Genomic DNA, 14,027 nt, shown 5'->3' with positions numbered 1-14,027 from the left:
GGTTCATGCATGAGGCTTGCAAGGTGAGTTTAATTTAATTTTAGTATAAAATACAGTGAAATATGGACAATTAAGAGCCATACATCCCCCGAGCAATGCATGAATTTTGGCCAATGTTTTAGTGATGTCGATATCAAATAAGTGAAGATTGATTGAACGAGACTGTAAAGAAACTTGGACCTTTGGTGGTAAACTGTAAAGTGTATTTGTGATCCTTAATAAAATACACCAACAAACAAACAGTGAGTGACTCAATTTGCTTGTATATCAAATCAATTTTCCCATTGAATATAATTGAAATACCTTTACCATTGGAAGCCAAAAACAAAATGTTTGCAACTTAAAAGCAAAAAATCTCTCAAGGGACAAGGTATAAGTGGAAAAACTACTCAGCTGGGGCGCTGGTAAGTCAAGGTAGCGCTGTACTTGGCTGACTTTGGCTCTTAGACGGCCTCAACCCGCTGCTCCCCTGAGACGGTCGGCTCCACTGAAAGCACTGTCTTGGATAATGTTACCATGGCCAGTTGAGGGAAGTGGAGCTGCCACACCGAGATGCAGTTGGTGATTGCTCTCGGTGGTGCAGCGGTTGAAGTTCACCAATATCTGAGGGGACAGATGGGCCTCCTTCAGTCTGGTCAGGCAGAAGAGGCGTTGGCGGGCCTTCTTGACCAGGGTCATATGTGCAAATCAGTCGCCTTTCCGCGAAATTTCAAAATAGGCCATTTACGTGAATTGTATAGATCCGATGAGTTTTTCCTGGAGTGGGGGGGGGGTCGCCGTCGCTGACGTTATAGGCTGTTTCGTACTCCTTGAACGCTGGCAGTTACATCACCGCACACATCCACCATCCACACACAGGTGTAATTTCTGAATATTACTCCGCGGCGGACGAATACGCGAGCGCATGGGCCTGAGGTTTCGCCAGGACAAGTCACAGAAGTTGACGAGACCAGAAAAAAACACTTGAGCCACTACTGCTGGAAAGAAGTAATGGTACTTTTACTCCGTTACAATGATCTAAATGTTGCTCGCTACTTTTATTGATCAATTATTGCTTATTTATCAACTATTTCGTGCGTGAGACTACGACTTCGACTTTCGCATCGGGGGGGGGGGCATTTGCGCCAATCCAATTTAAGCGCTAGCGACGTTTAAGTCTAGATCACCAATCAAACAACACAAGAAAGTCACATGACTACACACGTCTTCTATTGGGCTTCCTGGGCATAGGTACTATTAAGGTCGGTAGGGGGGTACCGACAATCTATTCAGCAGTTTTGATTGTCCGTTGCAGTCAGAGTTTGTCCTTTTTTGTAGTAGTGGCAGGCTGTGCTTCCTCAGAAGCTGCAGGAAGTACATCCTCTGCTGGGCCTTTTTGAGAATGGAGTTGATGTTGATCTCCCACTTTAGGTCCTGAGAGACTGTAATTCCCAGGAACTTGAAGGTCTCGATGGTTGACACTCGGCAGTTGGACAGCTTGAGAGGCAGCTATGGCGACGGATGCCTGCTGAAGTCCACCATCATCTCCACAGTCTTGAGCGTGTTCGGTTCCAGGTTGTATCGACCGCACCACAGCTCCAGCCGCTCCACTTCCTGTCGATACGCAGACTCGTCACCGTCCTTGATGAGGCCGATGACTGTGATGTCATCTGCAAACTTCAGGAGTTTGACAGCCGGATGTGTTGAGGTGCAGTCGTTCCTGTAGAGAGAGAAGAGCAGTCGAGAGAGGACACAACCTTGGGGCGCCCCGGTGCTGGTGGTGGACACCTGCTGTGTCCTGCCTGTCAGGAAGCTGAAAATCCATTGGCTGATAGCAGGCGAGAAGCTGAGCTGGAAAAGTATTTTATTCTACTGGTTTTAAACCACAAATCATCCTAAAGTGAAATGTGATTCTAAAGTCCGCCTTCCGTTTGGTCAAAGGGGGCCAGCCTCACTCTCTGAGGTGCATAAAAGGCTGAAGCTCCTTTGTCCTGCGCTCTGGCTCTCGCTCTCTCTCTCTCTCTGTTTTTTTTCAACTTCTTCAAACCATCCCTCGTGAGCGCTTCTTGTCCACCACTTGAAAGGTCGACCCGGCTGCCTGAATTGGTCTACGCAACGTTAAGTCCAACATGCTGTTACTAAATACAACTTAGTGCATAATTGGGTCAAATAAATAACAGTAAGAGATGCACAACTCTCGCACTGGCACAGCGCATGCTCATTCCAGCCTCACATCACGAGTTCAGCCTCCTTTACCAATGTTCGTCTGTTCTTTGTTTTGCTTTTCTCTGCATTGTTCCCCATGTTGATTCCCCTGTTAGATTTTATTTAATTTTATATAAAACCCACTACCTGTATCGTTTGTGTGTTTGGATACGACAAGAGACCTGGGATCTAGAACTCCTATTTAATTCCTGTACCTTCAGATTATGAGACAGGTTTTTTTCATCACTTTTTTTTTTTTTACACATCTAAAAAGAGACGTGGTGCCCCTTCACGAGATAAAATAGTCAGATTTTAACGTTAAAAACGTAAATCGGACTAACCTGGAAGTGAACGCAGGTGTTCACCTTAGACGAATTTATTTCTTAAATAAATTACGTTTCATCCCAAATCCATATACGCTACAGGTGTAAAAAAAAAAATGATAATAATAATTTTCCTGCGCGGAGAATTATTGGATTTATTTATTTATTTATTTACCTTATTGTCTTCCGAAGATAGCATTCGTTAACGAACTGCTCTCTCTCTCCCGTCTCTGCATCTGGGTCCAACTCGCAACCTGAGTCCTGACAGCATAGTCTGGCCAAGTCATGGACCCAGCGGAGACAGATCCCAATGAGGAGGCGCTACAGGAAGTTTTTGGGGGGGCCCTAAAGGAGTAGCTTAAAGACGAGCTGGCCTCCGGGGATGAGCCAAACTCCCTGGAGCATCTTTCCATCAAACTCGATTGTCTCGATTTTTTAAAATCAGTGGTAGTGCCAGCGAAATATGCAGAATTCAGGGGACTTTTATTTTATTTTGAAATGCAACATCAGATTTGGATGGGACTTCTTTTGGTGGAGACCTGGCGTGATGTGGTGTCGCCCAGAACTGGACTGGTGTTGTGATAAGGAAAGGATTTTTTTGAAATCAGGGGTAATGACAGCGAAATATGCAGATTTCAGGGGACTTTTATTTGGAAATACAATAACAAATCGGTTGCCCACAGATCTGGACTGGTCTTGCGAAACTAATGCAATTGTTTTTTAAAATATATTTTTGGGAAAAAAGACATACTTGCAGTCATGTATGCAGATTTTAAATAAACTTAAATTTTTAATGCATCTCAAGATTCGCTTGCTGTTTGCAATCCTGGGATAGTTTACTTTCTCTCAGAAGTTGACTGGTTGCGTTATAACAGAGATTATTTCATAGAATTATTTGAAAACCCTTGTGAGTTCAAAGCGGGACAGAAAATGGACGGATGGATTTTAAGATCGAGTCGGTGGCCTGTCGCTTTAAATATCTCTACCCTAAAGGATTATGGGTAATACAGCTCCTTTCCCTTCTGGCGATGCGGGAGGAGGGGCGATCGTGCTTCAGCAAATCTTCCTGAATTTGGACCGAATGTTGCGAATCCTCGACGCGAGACGCCCCTGATCACTACATTACTGGACGAAAACATCATTCGTGCAATCTTCGTGTCCGCTTGGAGTCGTCTCGGCGCACCTTGAAGCTTCTCGGCCGAGTTTATCTTAGCGTAGTTTAGCATAGCTTGCTAACAAAGAGACGCGTTTGTGATCAACACTTCGCTCAGCAGAGATCAAGCGTGAGGTAAAGTGTCCCCCCCCCCCCCCCTCCGCCACCTACAAGTAAAGGAGTGGAGATCACAAGATCGAATACTAACACTTAAATGTGAAAGAAAAGAAAAAACTCCGACAACTGAATTCTATAAACTTTGTTTGTCTGAGATGCTGAAATAATATCCTGTGACGATGTTCTGAATAGTTGTCATTATCTTAATCTGGATTCTGAACCATTTTGTAGAATAATGTCTCTGTTCCCACACAATTTTTCACAAATTAGGTGTCTTCTTTCTGTCTTACATTTCTTACCATGCATAATTACATATTCTACTGTTTCTACCACTTTGGTGCTTTGGCATTTGAACTAACATACTGTTTAACCCACAATGTCCAAATGTTAATCTTGATGTCATTGCTTCACGTGTCCAATTTGCACTTTGCTTTTTCTCATCCCTCCAACGTAGAGCGGAAAGTGTCGTGATCGCCGTGTGAAAATGTGTGCAAGAAGGACCGGAGAGTACGAGGAGGAACTTTGGGGCCCAAAAGAGGAGAAACAGCCACAACGTCAACTACTAGACGCCGTGTTCAATCTGCAACCTCGAATTGTGCTACGCAGAGCAGGTTGGTTTCATTGTTGCATGCATTCTAGTTTTATTTATATTCCTGTGTTTATTTATGGGCCCTGTTGATGATGCATTGAACAGAACATGATGAACATCCAATAATGTGAACGATGTGGGTCTGCTGCAGGGCGGAGCTACGTGGTGGCTGCTGCCGCCCTAGACAGGGGGCTGGCAACCCTACGGCCACCCCCCTGAATCAAACAACAGTAAACAATTCTGTTAGCCTACCCTAATAGGAGTAAAGCAGTTTACACAACGTGTGGACCAGCTGACATCCATGGAATTCTTGGCCTGCAAGTGCTATTAATCGGCTACATCTTTCTAACCATTCTGAGGAAAGGTGCCAGGTGTCTTGAAAGGCTGCACAGTAGTTTGAATTAGTAGCAACTTGAATTGAATATCATGGAAAAGTTTCCATTCCATTCAAAAAGTTCAACTTTTATAGATTCAGGGCCCACAATTTAAACCCATCACATCCATTATCTGAGCCGGTTATCCTCACAAGGGTCGCGGGAGCCTATCGAAGCTATCATCGGGCAGGAGGCGGGGTACACCCTGAACTGGTTGCCAGCCAATCGCAGGGCACATATAAAAAAACAACAATTCACACCTACCCTGGTCCTCAGAACTGTGAGGCAGACACTCTAACCAGCCGTCCACCGTGCCGCCACAATTTAAACCATTTCAAGTATTTATTTGTTTCCCCACGTGTCATTAAATTGCTTCAGTTGGGTTCAATATGGGGAAGACTGCAGACTTGACAACTGGCCAGAAGACCATCATGGATACCCTCCATAGGATGGGGAAGCCACAAAAGTTCATAGTTAAGGAGGCGGGCTGTTCACAGAGTGCTGTGTCCAAGTATATCAATGGAAAGACAAAATCTGGTAGGAGAAGATGCACCAGCAAAAGTGGACTAGCAGATTATCAAACAGAGAAGATTCAATAATATAGCAAGAGTGGAATGAGGCGGGAGTCACAGCTTCAAAAACCACCACATTCAGACGCAACCGGGAGATGGGCTACAACTGTCGGTTCCTCGGGTCAAGCCACTTCTGAGCCTGAGCCAACGTAGGAAGCGTCTCAACTGGGCCAACGAGACGAAGGACTGGACTATTGGCCCAAGGTCCTCTTTTCCGATGAAAGTAAAGTGTGCCTTTCATCTGCGAATCAAGGTCCAAGGGTTTGGAGGAAGACGGGTGAAGAACAGAACCTAAGCTGCTTGAGGTCCAGTGTGAAATATCCACAGTTAGTCATGATTTGGGGTGCAATGTCCACTGCAGGTGTTGGTCAACTCTGCTTTCTTAAATCCAAGGTCACTGCAACAGTCTACCAGAATGTTTTAGAGGACTTCATGATTGCTTCTGCTGAGGCTCTGTATGGATCTATGCATCTTCCAGCAGGACCCATACCGCCAGAAGCACCAAAACCTGGTTTGATGCCCATGCCATCACAGTGCTTGACTGGCCAGCCAACTCTCTGGATCTAAACCCTATTGAGAATCAATAGGGTATTACCATGAGGGGCACCAGACCCAAAAACAAAGAAGAACTGACAGCAAGCATCAAAGAAATCTGGGCTTCCATAACTCCCTGGCAATGCCACAGGCGGATTGCCTCAATGCCACGGCGCATCCAGGCAGTGATTCAAGCAAAAGGAATCCCAACCAGGTATTGAAGATGAACATATCGTTTTGAAAGGACCATATTATGATTGATTTAATGTTCTTTTTTTCTTCTTCTTCAAAAACTGAGAAGTAAACGGTGATTACTTACCAGTATTCTAATTTTCTGAATTCCTGATTTCTTGGGTTTTATGAGCTGGAAAGCCCCCAATTCTGTAAAAATAAATAAATGAATACTTGAAATTGTTTAAATTGTGGGCCCTGAATCTATAATCTATGAAAGTCCTGAGTGCGCGCAGGAACCGCTGTTTTGATATAGGTATGAAATCATATACAATGTGTCTAAATAAATGTCAATTTCTACAGGTATGTATGTACAAGCTATTTCCTGTTCTAGCTGTGAACTGGCCCAGACTAAGACTAATAATAAAATGTAAAGCACATGCAAAAAGATCTCAAATGGGAAGAAACAGTTATTTGGTCATTAACAAAACAGGTTTTAGTCCTTTATTTGTCCAGAAAATAAGTGACAAGTATGATTTGTCTCCAAACATTGTTGAACGACACAACACTGAGACACTCGGAGAGTGGGAGACAAATGCAAACGTGCAGTAAGTTGAACACAAACGAGTTACTAATGCATTAACTTTTAGTTTTAGCCATTATCTTTTAGCTCATCATTTGGCATTTTGCTGACGTTATCACAATAAATAGGTTGGAAATCTAATGAAATATGCCAACTGGATAGTGGAATTAACTCTCAAGGGGTTCTTGCATTAATTTTGATGTGACACGAAAACTAGGTATGCTGGGTTTTGATTCAGTACTTAGGCTTTCCAAAATTGCTTTAATTACTCCAGTTAATAGTGCCTCCTGTGAAAGAAGTTACTTTGTGCACTTAAACCAAGCAAAAGCTTAGGAATACAAAATATTGAGACAAGGAGGGCAAAATCTCTTATGTAAAAAAAATAAAATAATAATTGTCACACAATTTGACACAGTGTGGAAACAGACTCATGCTAATTTAAATCATGCCAATTGTAAAGAGCTGTAAATATGAACAAAGGTAAACTATAATAATCATAATTGTGTCACTATTAAACAAGCCGGTTCACCTTTTTTTTATTGCAAAGGTAACATTTAAAATGACCTGTATTCTCTTTCTGTACATAAAACTTTGCCTTTGAGAACATAAATGGTCAATAAATTCTTGATTATGAATCAATTTGAGTGTCTTGAGAAGATTTTGAAAGTAGCAATTATTGTACTTTCCATTTTGTCCAATTACATTCCTACCAGTTTTCTCCGGGTACTCTGCTTTCCTCTCACATTTCAAAAACACTAACTTCTCCATAGGTGTGAATGTGAGTGCGAATGGTTGCTTATCTATATGTGCCCTGCGATTGGCTGTCAACCAGTTCAGGGTGTACCCTGCCTCTCGCCCGAAGTCAGCTGAGATAGGCGCCAGCACACCCGTGATGCTAGTGAGGATAAGCAGTTCAGAAAATGGATGGATGGACCTTCTGACAATAAACCTTTTGCATGTTTATTTTGTCATATCTATTTAACACATTCACTGCCATTGACGGTTTTAGAAGTCAAATATCCATGTTAACTGGGAAGGCTGGCGGTGAATGAGTTAATTAGTTTGGGGCTAAATTAAGTTACACATTGTGAATACATCTAAAGAACACTTTCCAAGATATTGCTATAGGCTGCATCTATTAAAAATGCAGCACTGTAATTAATTGTAATAAATCCTAGAATCTCATTCGCAACTGCCAATGATGTCTTTGGGGGGAGGGGGGCACTTGAGCAAAATTTTTATGTGCACCCCTGTATATACAGTAGCTGCCTGTTAATGGCAGGAAATAGTTAAATTGTGAAGCCCAATGGCGCAGACTGACGAGCACAACGTGGTTACCTCATCAACGCGAGGGAAGAAGGCGGAAGCAGAGCATACAAACACAACTCCAATGAAGTTGGGACGTTTGTTAAACAAATAAAAACAGAATACAATGATTTGCAAATCATGTTCACCCGATATTTAATTGAATACACTACGAAGACTCTAACATTCTAAATTAATGATTATTTGCTCAAAACTAAAGTTTATCAGTTTGAACTTTAAATGTCTTGTCTTTGTAGAGTATTCAATTAAATATAGGTCGAACATGATTTGCAAACCATTGTATTCTGCTTTTATTTATGTTTAACACAACGTCCCAACTTCATTGGAATTGGGTTTGTACATATTTGATTTAAGGAGTGCAAAATAAATGCAGACAACGCAGGTGGTTTGCAAGCTGCTGTTAAACACACAAAAAAAGAAGATAGTGTCGATGACTTCGGAGAAGACGTAAAAAATGAAGACAAAATGCCAAACGTTTGGGAGCATTTCAGACCAATACGAAAGGTGACCACCGGTGACGCGACACATCTCTCAAGCAAGACACACACAATGCGGTGGAAGAGCCAAGATGAACGTTGCGCAAATAAGTGAGTTTAAATGCAATATACTAACGTAACGTTAGCCCTGCCCCTAAGGGTTCTATTCTCAGTACCGTCAAATTTGTGACGGTACTGTTATTTGTTATTTGTCGCAATAAGTGAGTGGCCCCACACCCAGCGAAAGGGTCCCAGAGGCTGAGGACCCCACCCAATCAATCGAGGGGCAGGATCGGGCCCAGGGGTCCACCCGGTGGAGGGGACACGTCCCACACTGAGGGACCCAGGGCGGTCCGCCGGCCCCACTGAGGCGCCCCAACAACTGGCCACTCGGTGGAGGCTGCAGGGACCCAATGCCGCCAGCAGAAATGTATCTGAATACCCGATTATTTCATTCCCATTTGAATAGAATATATGGCAGGAAGTGGCTATAATCTTCTTGCCTCAAGAAAGCATTTCAACGGTCGATTATTATTATTTATTTTTGTTTTTAAACAACAACCCTTCCGACATGTTTCACAATCACTACACCACCACCAATATCACAACTACTACTACCACTACAACTTCTATCACCACCATCGCTCCGATTACAACTACTACTTCAATTGCTACTATCATGACTGCTACTACTACAGTAAATCAATCGAGCAAAATATTTTTTTGCACGTCAGGTTAACAATCATCGGCCAGAATAGAGATGCACCCCAAGACTTATTCTACAAATGTTTTTTTTTTTTTTTTTTGCTGTCAAGGCTGCTGCAGCAACTCACTCCAAGTAAAATGATCCAGAATTCATCTATGTGAGAAACCACATTAATTTCATTGAAGTATCATGTTTTCGTTGGTTTGGAAAACTACTCAAGTAACTTGCTTAAAATATCACGAAAGCTGATATTTCTTAGGATGTGTGATTCAGTAAATACAACTGTCACTACATTATTGGATGTGAGAATAGCGATTTTCTTGCCAAGACATGGTTTTGAATAAATTAAACTTCAAAACTGAACTAAAAAGTAACAAGTTGTCAATATTATGTCACTTGGAATTATTCAGAGAGGGGATGATTGAAAGCAAAATAAAAGCAAATACAAACAAAGCGAACTGTACAATGTGATATAGTTACATATTTACAAAATATGACATTCCATAAAAGCACATGTTGAATAAAGGGTAAAAACAGGTGCAGCATCCCTCAATAACTTTTTAAATGGTGATGTTATGATGAATGCAGTGAGGCTTTGGAAAATTATTTTGAACTTTAGATTTTCTTCACTGCTGCTGAAATTATTTTTACAAGAGGACACCGTGAGATTAAAAAACTATACAGAAAAAGCGACCAGTTGAGGGTGTAGTCCACCTTTCGCCTGAAGTCAGCTGGGATAGGCTCCCGTGACCCTAACCAGGATAAGCGGTATTGAAAATGGATGGATGGATGGGGCCATACCTTTGCACTTGTCCTACTGCAGTGGTGTCTAACCGGGTGGAATTTGAGGTGCCAATAGCCCAAACTGCTGAGAGCTCTAACTGCCAGTACCCCAACAGGGGCGGGTTGCGAGGGCCCAATTATAGCTGCTCGCAGCTGTAGTTGATACTTGTTATTATGAACTTTGTTATTTTACACATTTTATTGTTGATGACCTGGCCAATTTTATTATTTCCAATTTATCAAACTCATCTGGCTTTCACATTAAATATAAATCCATCCATTTTCTGAGCCGCTTCTCCTCACTAGGGTCGCGGGCGTGCTGGAGCCTATCCCAACTATCATCGGGCAGGAGGGAGGGTACACCCCGATCTGGTTGCCAGCCAATCGCAGGGCACATACAAACAAACAACCATTCGCACTCACATTCACACCTACGGGCAATTTAGAGTCGTCAATTAACCTACCATGTATGTTTTTGGGATGTGGGAGGAAACCGACGTGCCCGGAGAAAACCCACGCAGGCATGGGGAGAACATGCAAACTCCACACAGGCGGGACCAGGGATTGAACCCCAGTCCTCAGAACTGTGATGCAGACGCTCTAACCAGTCGACTACCGTCCCACCCTTAAATATAAATCTAAACCATAATACAAAACATGAAAGTCACAACATGAGAAAAGATTTGCCAAACCATGTGTGTTTGTCTTGTTGTGTCTTCCAGACATCACTGAAGCTCTTCGTACTGCGAGGCAGGAGGCATTGCCCCCTCACATTAAAGAGGAAGTGGAGGACGAAGAGGTCCACCACATCAAAGAGGAAGATGAGAAGGATATCACCAAGTTTCCATCGACTGGTGTCCCTTTAAAGAGTGAAGCTGAAGGTCAAAGTGAGGAGAGCAGAAGGGCGGAGCAGATGACAACAGAAGGTGTTGGCGACCACTGTGGAGGATCAAAAGCAGACAGAGTCTTAGCTCCACTATCAGATGGGAACGACATTACGTCACACTCTACTCAGAGTGATGATGATGATGATGATAAACAGTCTAATGGCGACATGACATATCACACTGACAACAAACGATGGAAATGTTCTGCGTGTGGGAAAGCCTTTGCTAATAAGAGCATTTTGAAACAACACATGAGAACACACACTGGAGAAAAGCCTTTTTCCTGCTCAGTTTGTGGTCAAAGATTCTCTGTGAAGGGAAACTTAAAAAACCACACAAGAACACACACAGGTGAGAAACCGTTTGTATGCTTAGATTGTGGCCAAAGATTCTCAAAGAAGGAACACTTAAAAAGACACACAAGAATGCACACTGGTGAGAAACCTTTTTCCTGCTCAGTTTGTGGTCAAAGATTCACTCAGAAGACAGATTTAAAAAAACACACAAGAACCCACACTGGAGAGAAACCTTTTTCCTGCTCAGTTTGTGGTCAAAGATTCACTCAAAAGGCAAACTTAAAAAAACACAAAAGAACACACACTGGTGAGAAACCTTTTTCCTGCACAGTTTGTGGTCAAAGATTCACTCAGAAGGCAGTTTTAAAAAACCACACAAGAACACACACTGGTGAGAAACCTTTTGCCTGCTCAGTTTGTGGTCAAAGATTCTCTGTGAAGGGAAACTTAAAAAGTCACACAAGAACCCACACTGGTGAGAAACCTTTTTCCTGCTCAGTTTGTGGTCAAAGATTCTCTGAAAATGGAAACTTAAAAAAGCACACAAGAACCCACACTGGTGAGAAACCTTTTTCCTGCTCAGTTTGTGGTCAAAAATTCCCTGTGAAGGAAAACTTAAAATTACACGCAAGAACCCACACTGGTGAGAAACCTTTTTCCTGCTCAGTTTGTGATAAAAAATTCTCCGTGAAGGAAAGCTTAAAGTTACATACAAGAATCCACACTGGTGAGAAACCTTTTTCTTGCTCAGTTTGTGGTAAAACATTCTGTGTGAAGGAAAGCTTAAAATTACATACAAGAACACACACTGGTGAGAAACCTTTTTCCTGCTCAGTTTGTGGTCAGAGATTCTCTTTTAAGTATCTGGCTAAGACACACAAGTGTGCTGGTGAGAATAGCACTGATCAAGATGTTTTTTATGAAATGTAAATGTTTAATCTAAAAAGTAATTACTGATGTACAAAAATATACATTCTGGTATTGTGTGTACCAGCTTTTATTGTATCTATCTATCTTCTTCTTGTCCATCCATCCATCCATCCATTTTCTGAGCCGCTTCTCCTCACTAGGGTCGCGGGCGTGCTGGAGCCTATCCCAGCTGTCATCGGGCAGGAGGCGGGGTACACCCTGAACTGGTTGCCAGCCAATCGCAGGGCACATCGAAACAAACAACCATTCGCACTCACAGTCATGCCTACGGGCAATTTAGAGTCTCCAATTAATGCATGTTTTTGGGATGTGGGAGGAAACCGGAGTGCCCGGAGAAAACCCACGCAGGCACGGGGAGAACATGCAAACTCCACACAGGCGGGGACGGGGATTGAACCCCGCACCTCAGAACTGTGAGGCTGACGCTCTAACCAGTCGGCCACCGTGCCGCTTCTTCTTGTCCATATATTTTCTAAAAGCCCCGCAAGTGTTAAGAATTAGCACTGGTGCCAAAATGCTTTAAAGGGACTAGTTAAAGGTGGGAACATGGGTACTTACTCCATAGTGCTGGACTCAAAAATGTCTCAAGAAAAAAATGTCCTCCAAAATACACTGTCGTCATTTTAGAATCATTTACTGATGAAATATTTGATTTTCAGCCAGATGTTGGCCCAACCATATTTTGGACATGAGCCTGTCACAGCCCGATACATCACGAGCAGCAGCCGATTACCTTTTCTCATTGAACTTCTATGTTATGTTTTCTATGTTTTCCCGTAACGAGGCCGAACCCGTTAATGTCGCTTAATGTCCTGAAACTGCAGCTGATCTGATTTGATCTTTTCTTATCCCTAAATTCTAAAATATTGGGCTGATCGTTGTAATATTTTAAGAGGTTGAAGCTGCCATTAGTAGAGATGTCCGCGTAAATTTTGGTGATGATTGTTGACAGTTTTGGGACATTAAGCCATGTTTCTTGGTTTCATGCATGAGGCTTGCAAGGATGTGGCACTCGGCCGACATGTTTATATAATTTTAATTAAAAATGTGCGATTTATCAGCACATTAAATTAGTGATTGAACATAATTTTGGTGTACTAGCTGTTTTTCATGTGATGATGATGTCAATGATACATGACAGCAATTGTAAGCTATAATACCAATTTGAAGAAAGCAGTGTTTGGAAACTCAAGCAAGCTTTATTTTATTTTTTATTTTCTGAAAAGTTGTCATTTTTAAGGTGAGGGGATTCCACCTGACAGCTAGGATATATAAAATATGACTAATTACTGCCACTTTATAGAATAGTACATATTCCTTCCCCCACACCAGCTATGCTAGTGCTTTTCAATTTTCGATTTTGGCGATGAAAAAGGGCCGTTTGAAAGGGAATTAGTTATGTCCCAATTGCTACAAAATGTGTTGATATTATTGGAGATGACTGCCAGTTTAATTTTCTTCAGCAAAAGATGCATAAAACGAAATATTGTTTGTGAAATATGGACCTTTAAGCAATGTATGCATTTTGTCATTGCAATGTTTTAGCGATGTTAATATCAAAGAAGTGAATAAGACTGGAAAGAAACTTTGACATTTGGTGGTGAACTGTAAATTGCATGTGTTCTTGAATAAAATGCACTTCTTCTAACAGTGAGGGCGACTCAATGTGCTTGTCTTATCAAATCCATTTTCCCCATTAAAAAGAATTGCTATGTCTTTACTCAATTGGAAACGCTCCAAAAACAAAAGGCTCGCAACTTAAAGCAAAAAAATGACCCAAGCGACAAGGCCGAAATGGTAAAACTGCAAAGCTGGGTACTGTGGAGTATCCACTATCAGATAGTGACATTACGTCACACTCTCTGCACACTGATGAAGATGATGATGATAAAAAGTCCGAAGGTGATATGACATGTCACACCAACAACAAACGATGGAAATGTTCTCAGTGTTGGAAAACTTTTGTTTGTAAGAGCAAACAACACATGAGAAAGCTTTTTTTCTGTTCCGATTGTGGTCAAAG

The 14,027-nt window shown here is 42.1% G+C and overlaps 2 protein-coding genes across 2 annotated transcripts in view; one reads left to right on the top strand and one right to left on the bottom strand.

The window, feature by feature from the left end:
• LOC133472139 (oocyte zinc finger protein XlCOF6-like) overlaps positions 1-10,726 on the bottom strand; it is a 29,911-nt gene extending 19,185 nt beyond the window's left edge. The window contains exon 1 of the mRNA XM_061762547.1: positions 10,584-10,726. Within this exon, the coding sequence (XP_061618531.1) occupies positions 10,584-10,586 (3 nt within the window). The 5' untranslated portion in view covers positions 10,587-10,726. The remainder of the gene's footprint in view (positions 1-10,583) is intronic.
• On the top strand, positions 3,351-13,658 carry LOC133472150 (gastrula zinc finger protein XlCGF57.1-like). Its single transcript, XM_061762581.1, has 3 exons — positions 3,351-3,795; positions 4,232-4,388; positions 10,614-13,658. The coding sequence occupies exons 2-3, from the start codon at positions 4,262-4,264 to the stop codon at positions 12,002-12,004; spliced, it is 1,518 nt and encodes a 505-aa protein (XP_061618565.1). The 5' UTR covers positions 3,351-3,795; positions 4,232-4,261; the 3' UTR covers positions 12,005-13,658.
• The last annotated feature ends 369 nt before the right edge of the window (positions 13,659-14,027 follow it).

Source organism: Phyllopteryx taeniolatus, chromosome 22 (genome assembly GCF_024500385.1).
Source record: "Phyllopteryx taeniolatus isolate TA_2022b chromosome 22, UOR_Ptae_1.2, whole genome shotgun sequence".
Lineage (NCBI taxonomy): Eukaryota > Metazoa > Chordata > Actinopteri > Syngnathiformes > Syngnathidae > Phyllopteryx > Phyllopteryx taeniolatus.
This window is presented reverse-complemented; position numbering and strand designations above follow the sequence as displayed.

Bases quoted from the DNA above. Each gene is read 5' to 3' on its own strand.
- LOC133472150 (XM_061762581.1), top strand. From the start codon at position 4,262: ATGTGTGCAAGAAGGACCGGAGAGTACGAGGAGGAACTTTGGGGCCCA. The intron at 4,389-10,613 runs GTTGGTTTCATT...TGTGTCTTCCAG, and splicing joins AATTGTGCTACGCAGAGCAG to ACATCACTGAAGCTCTTCGT.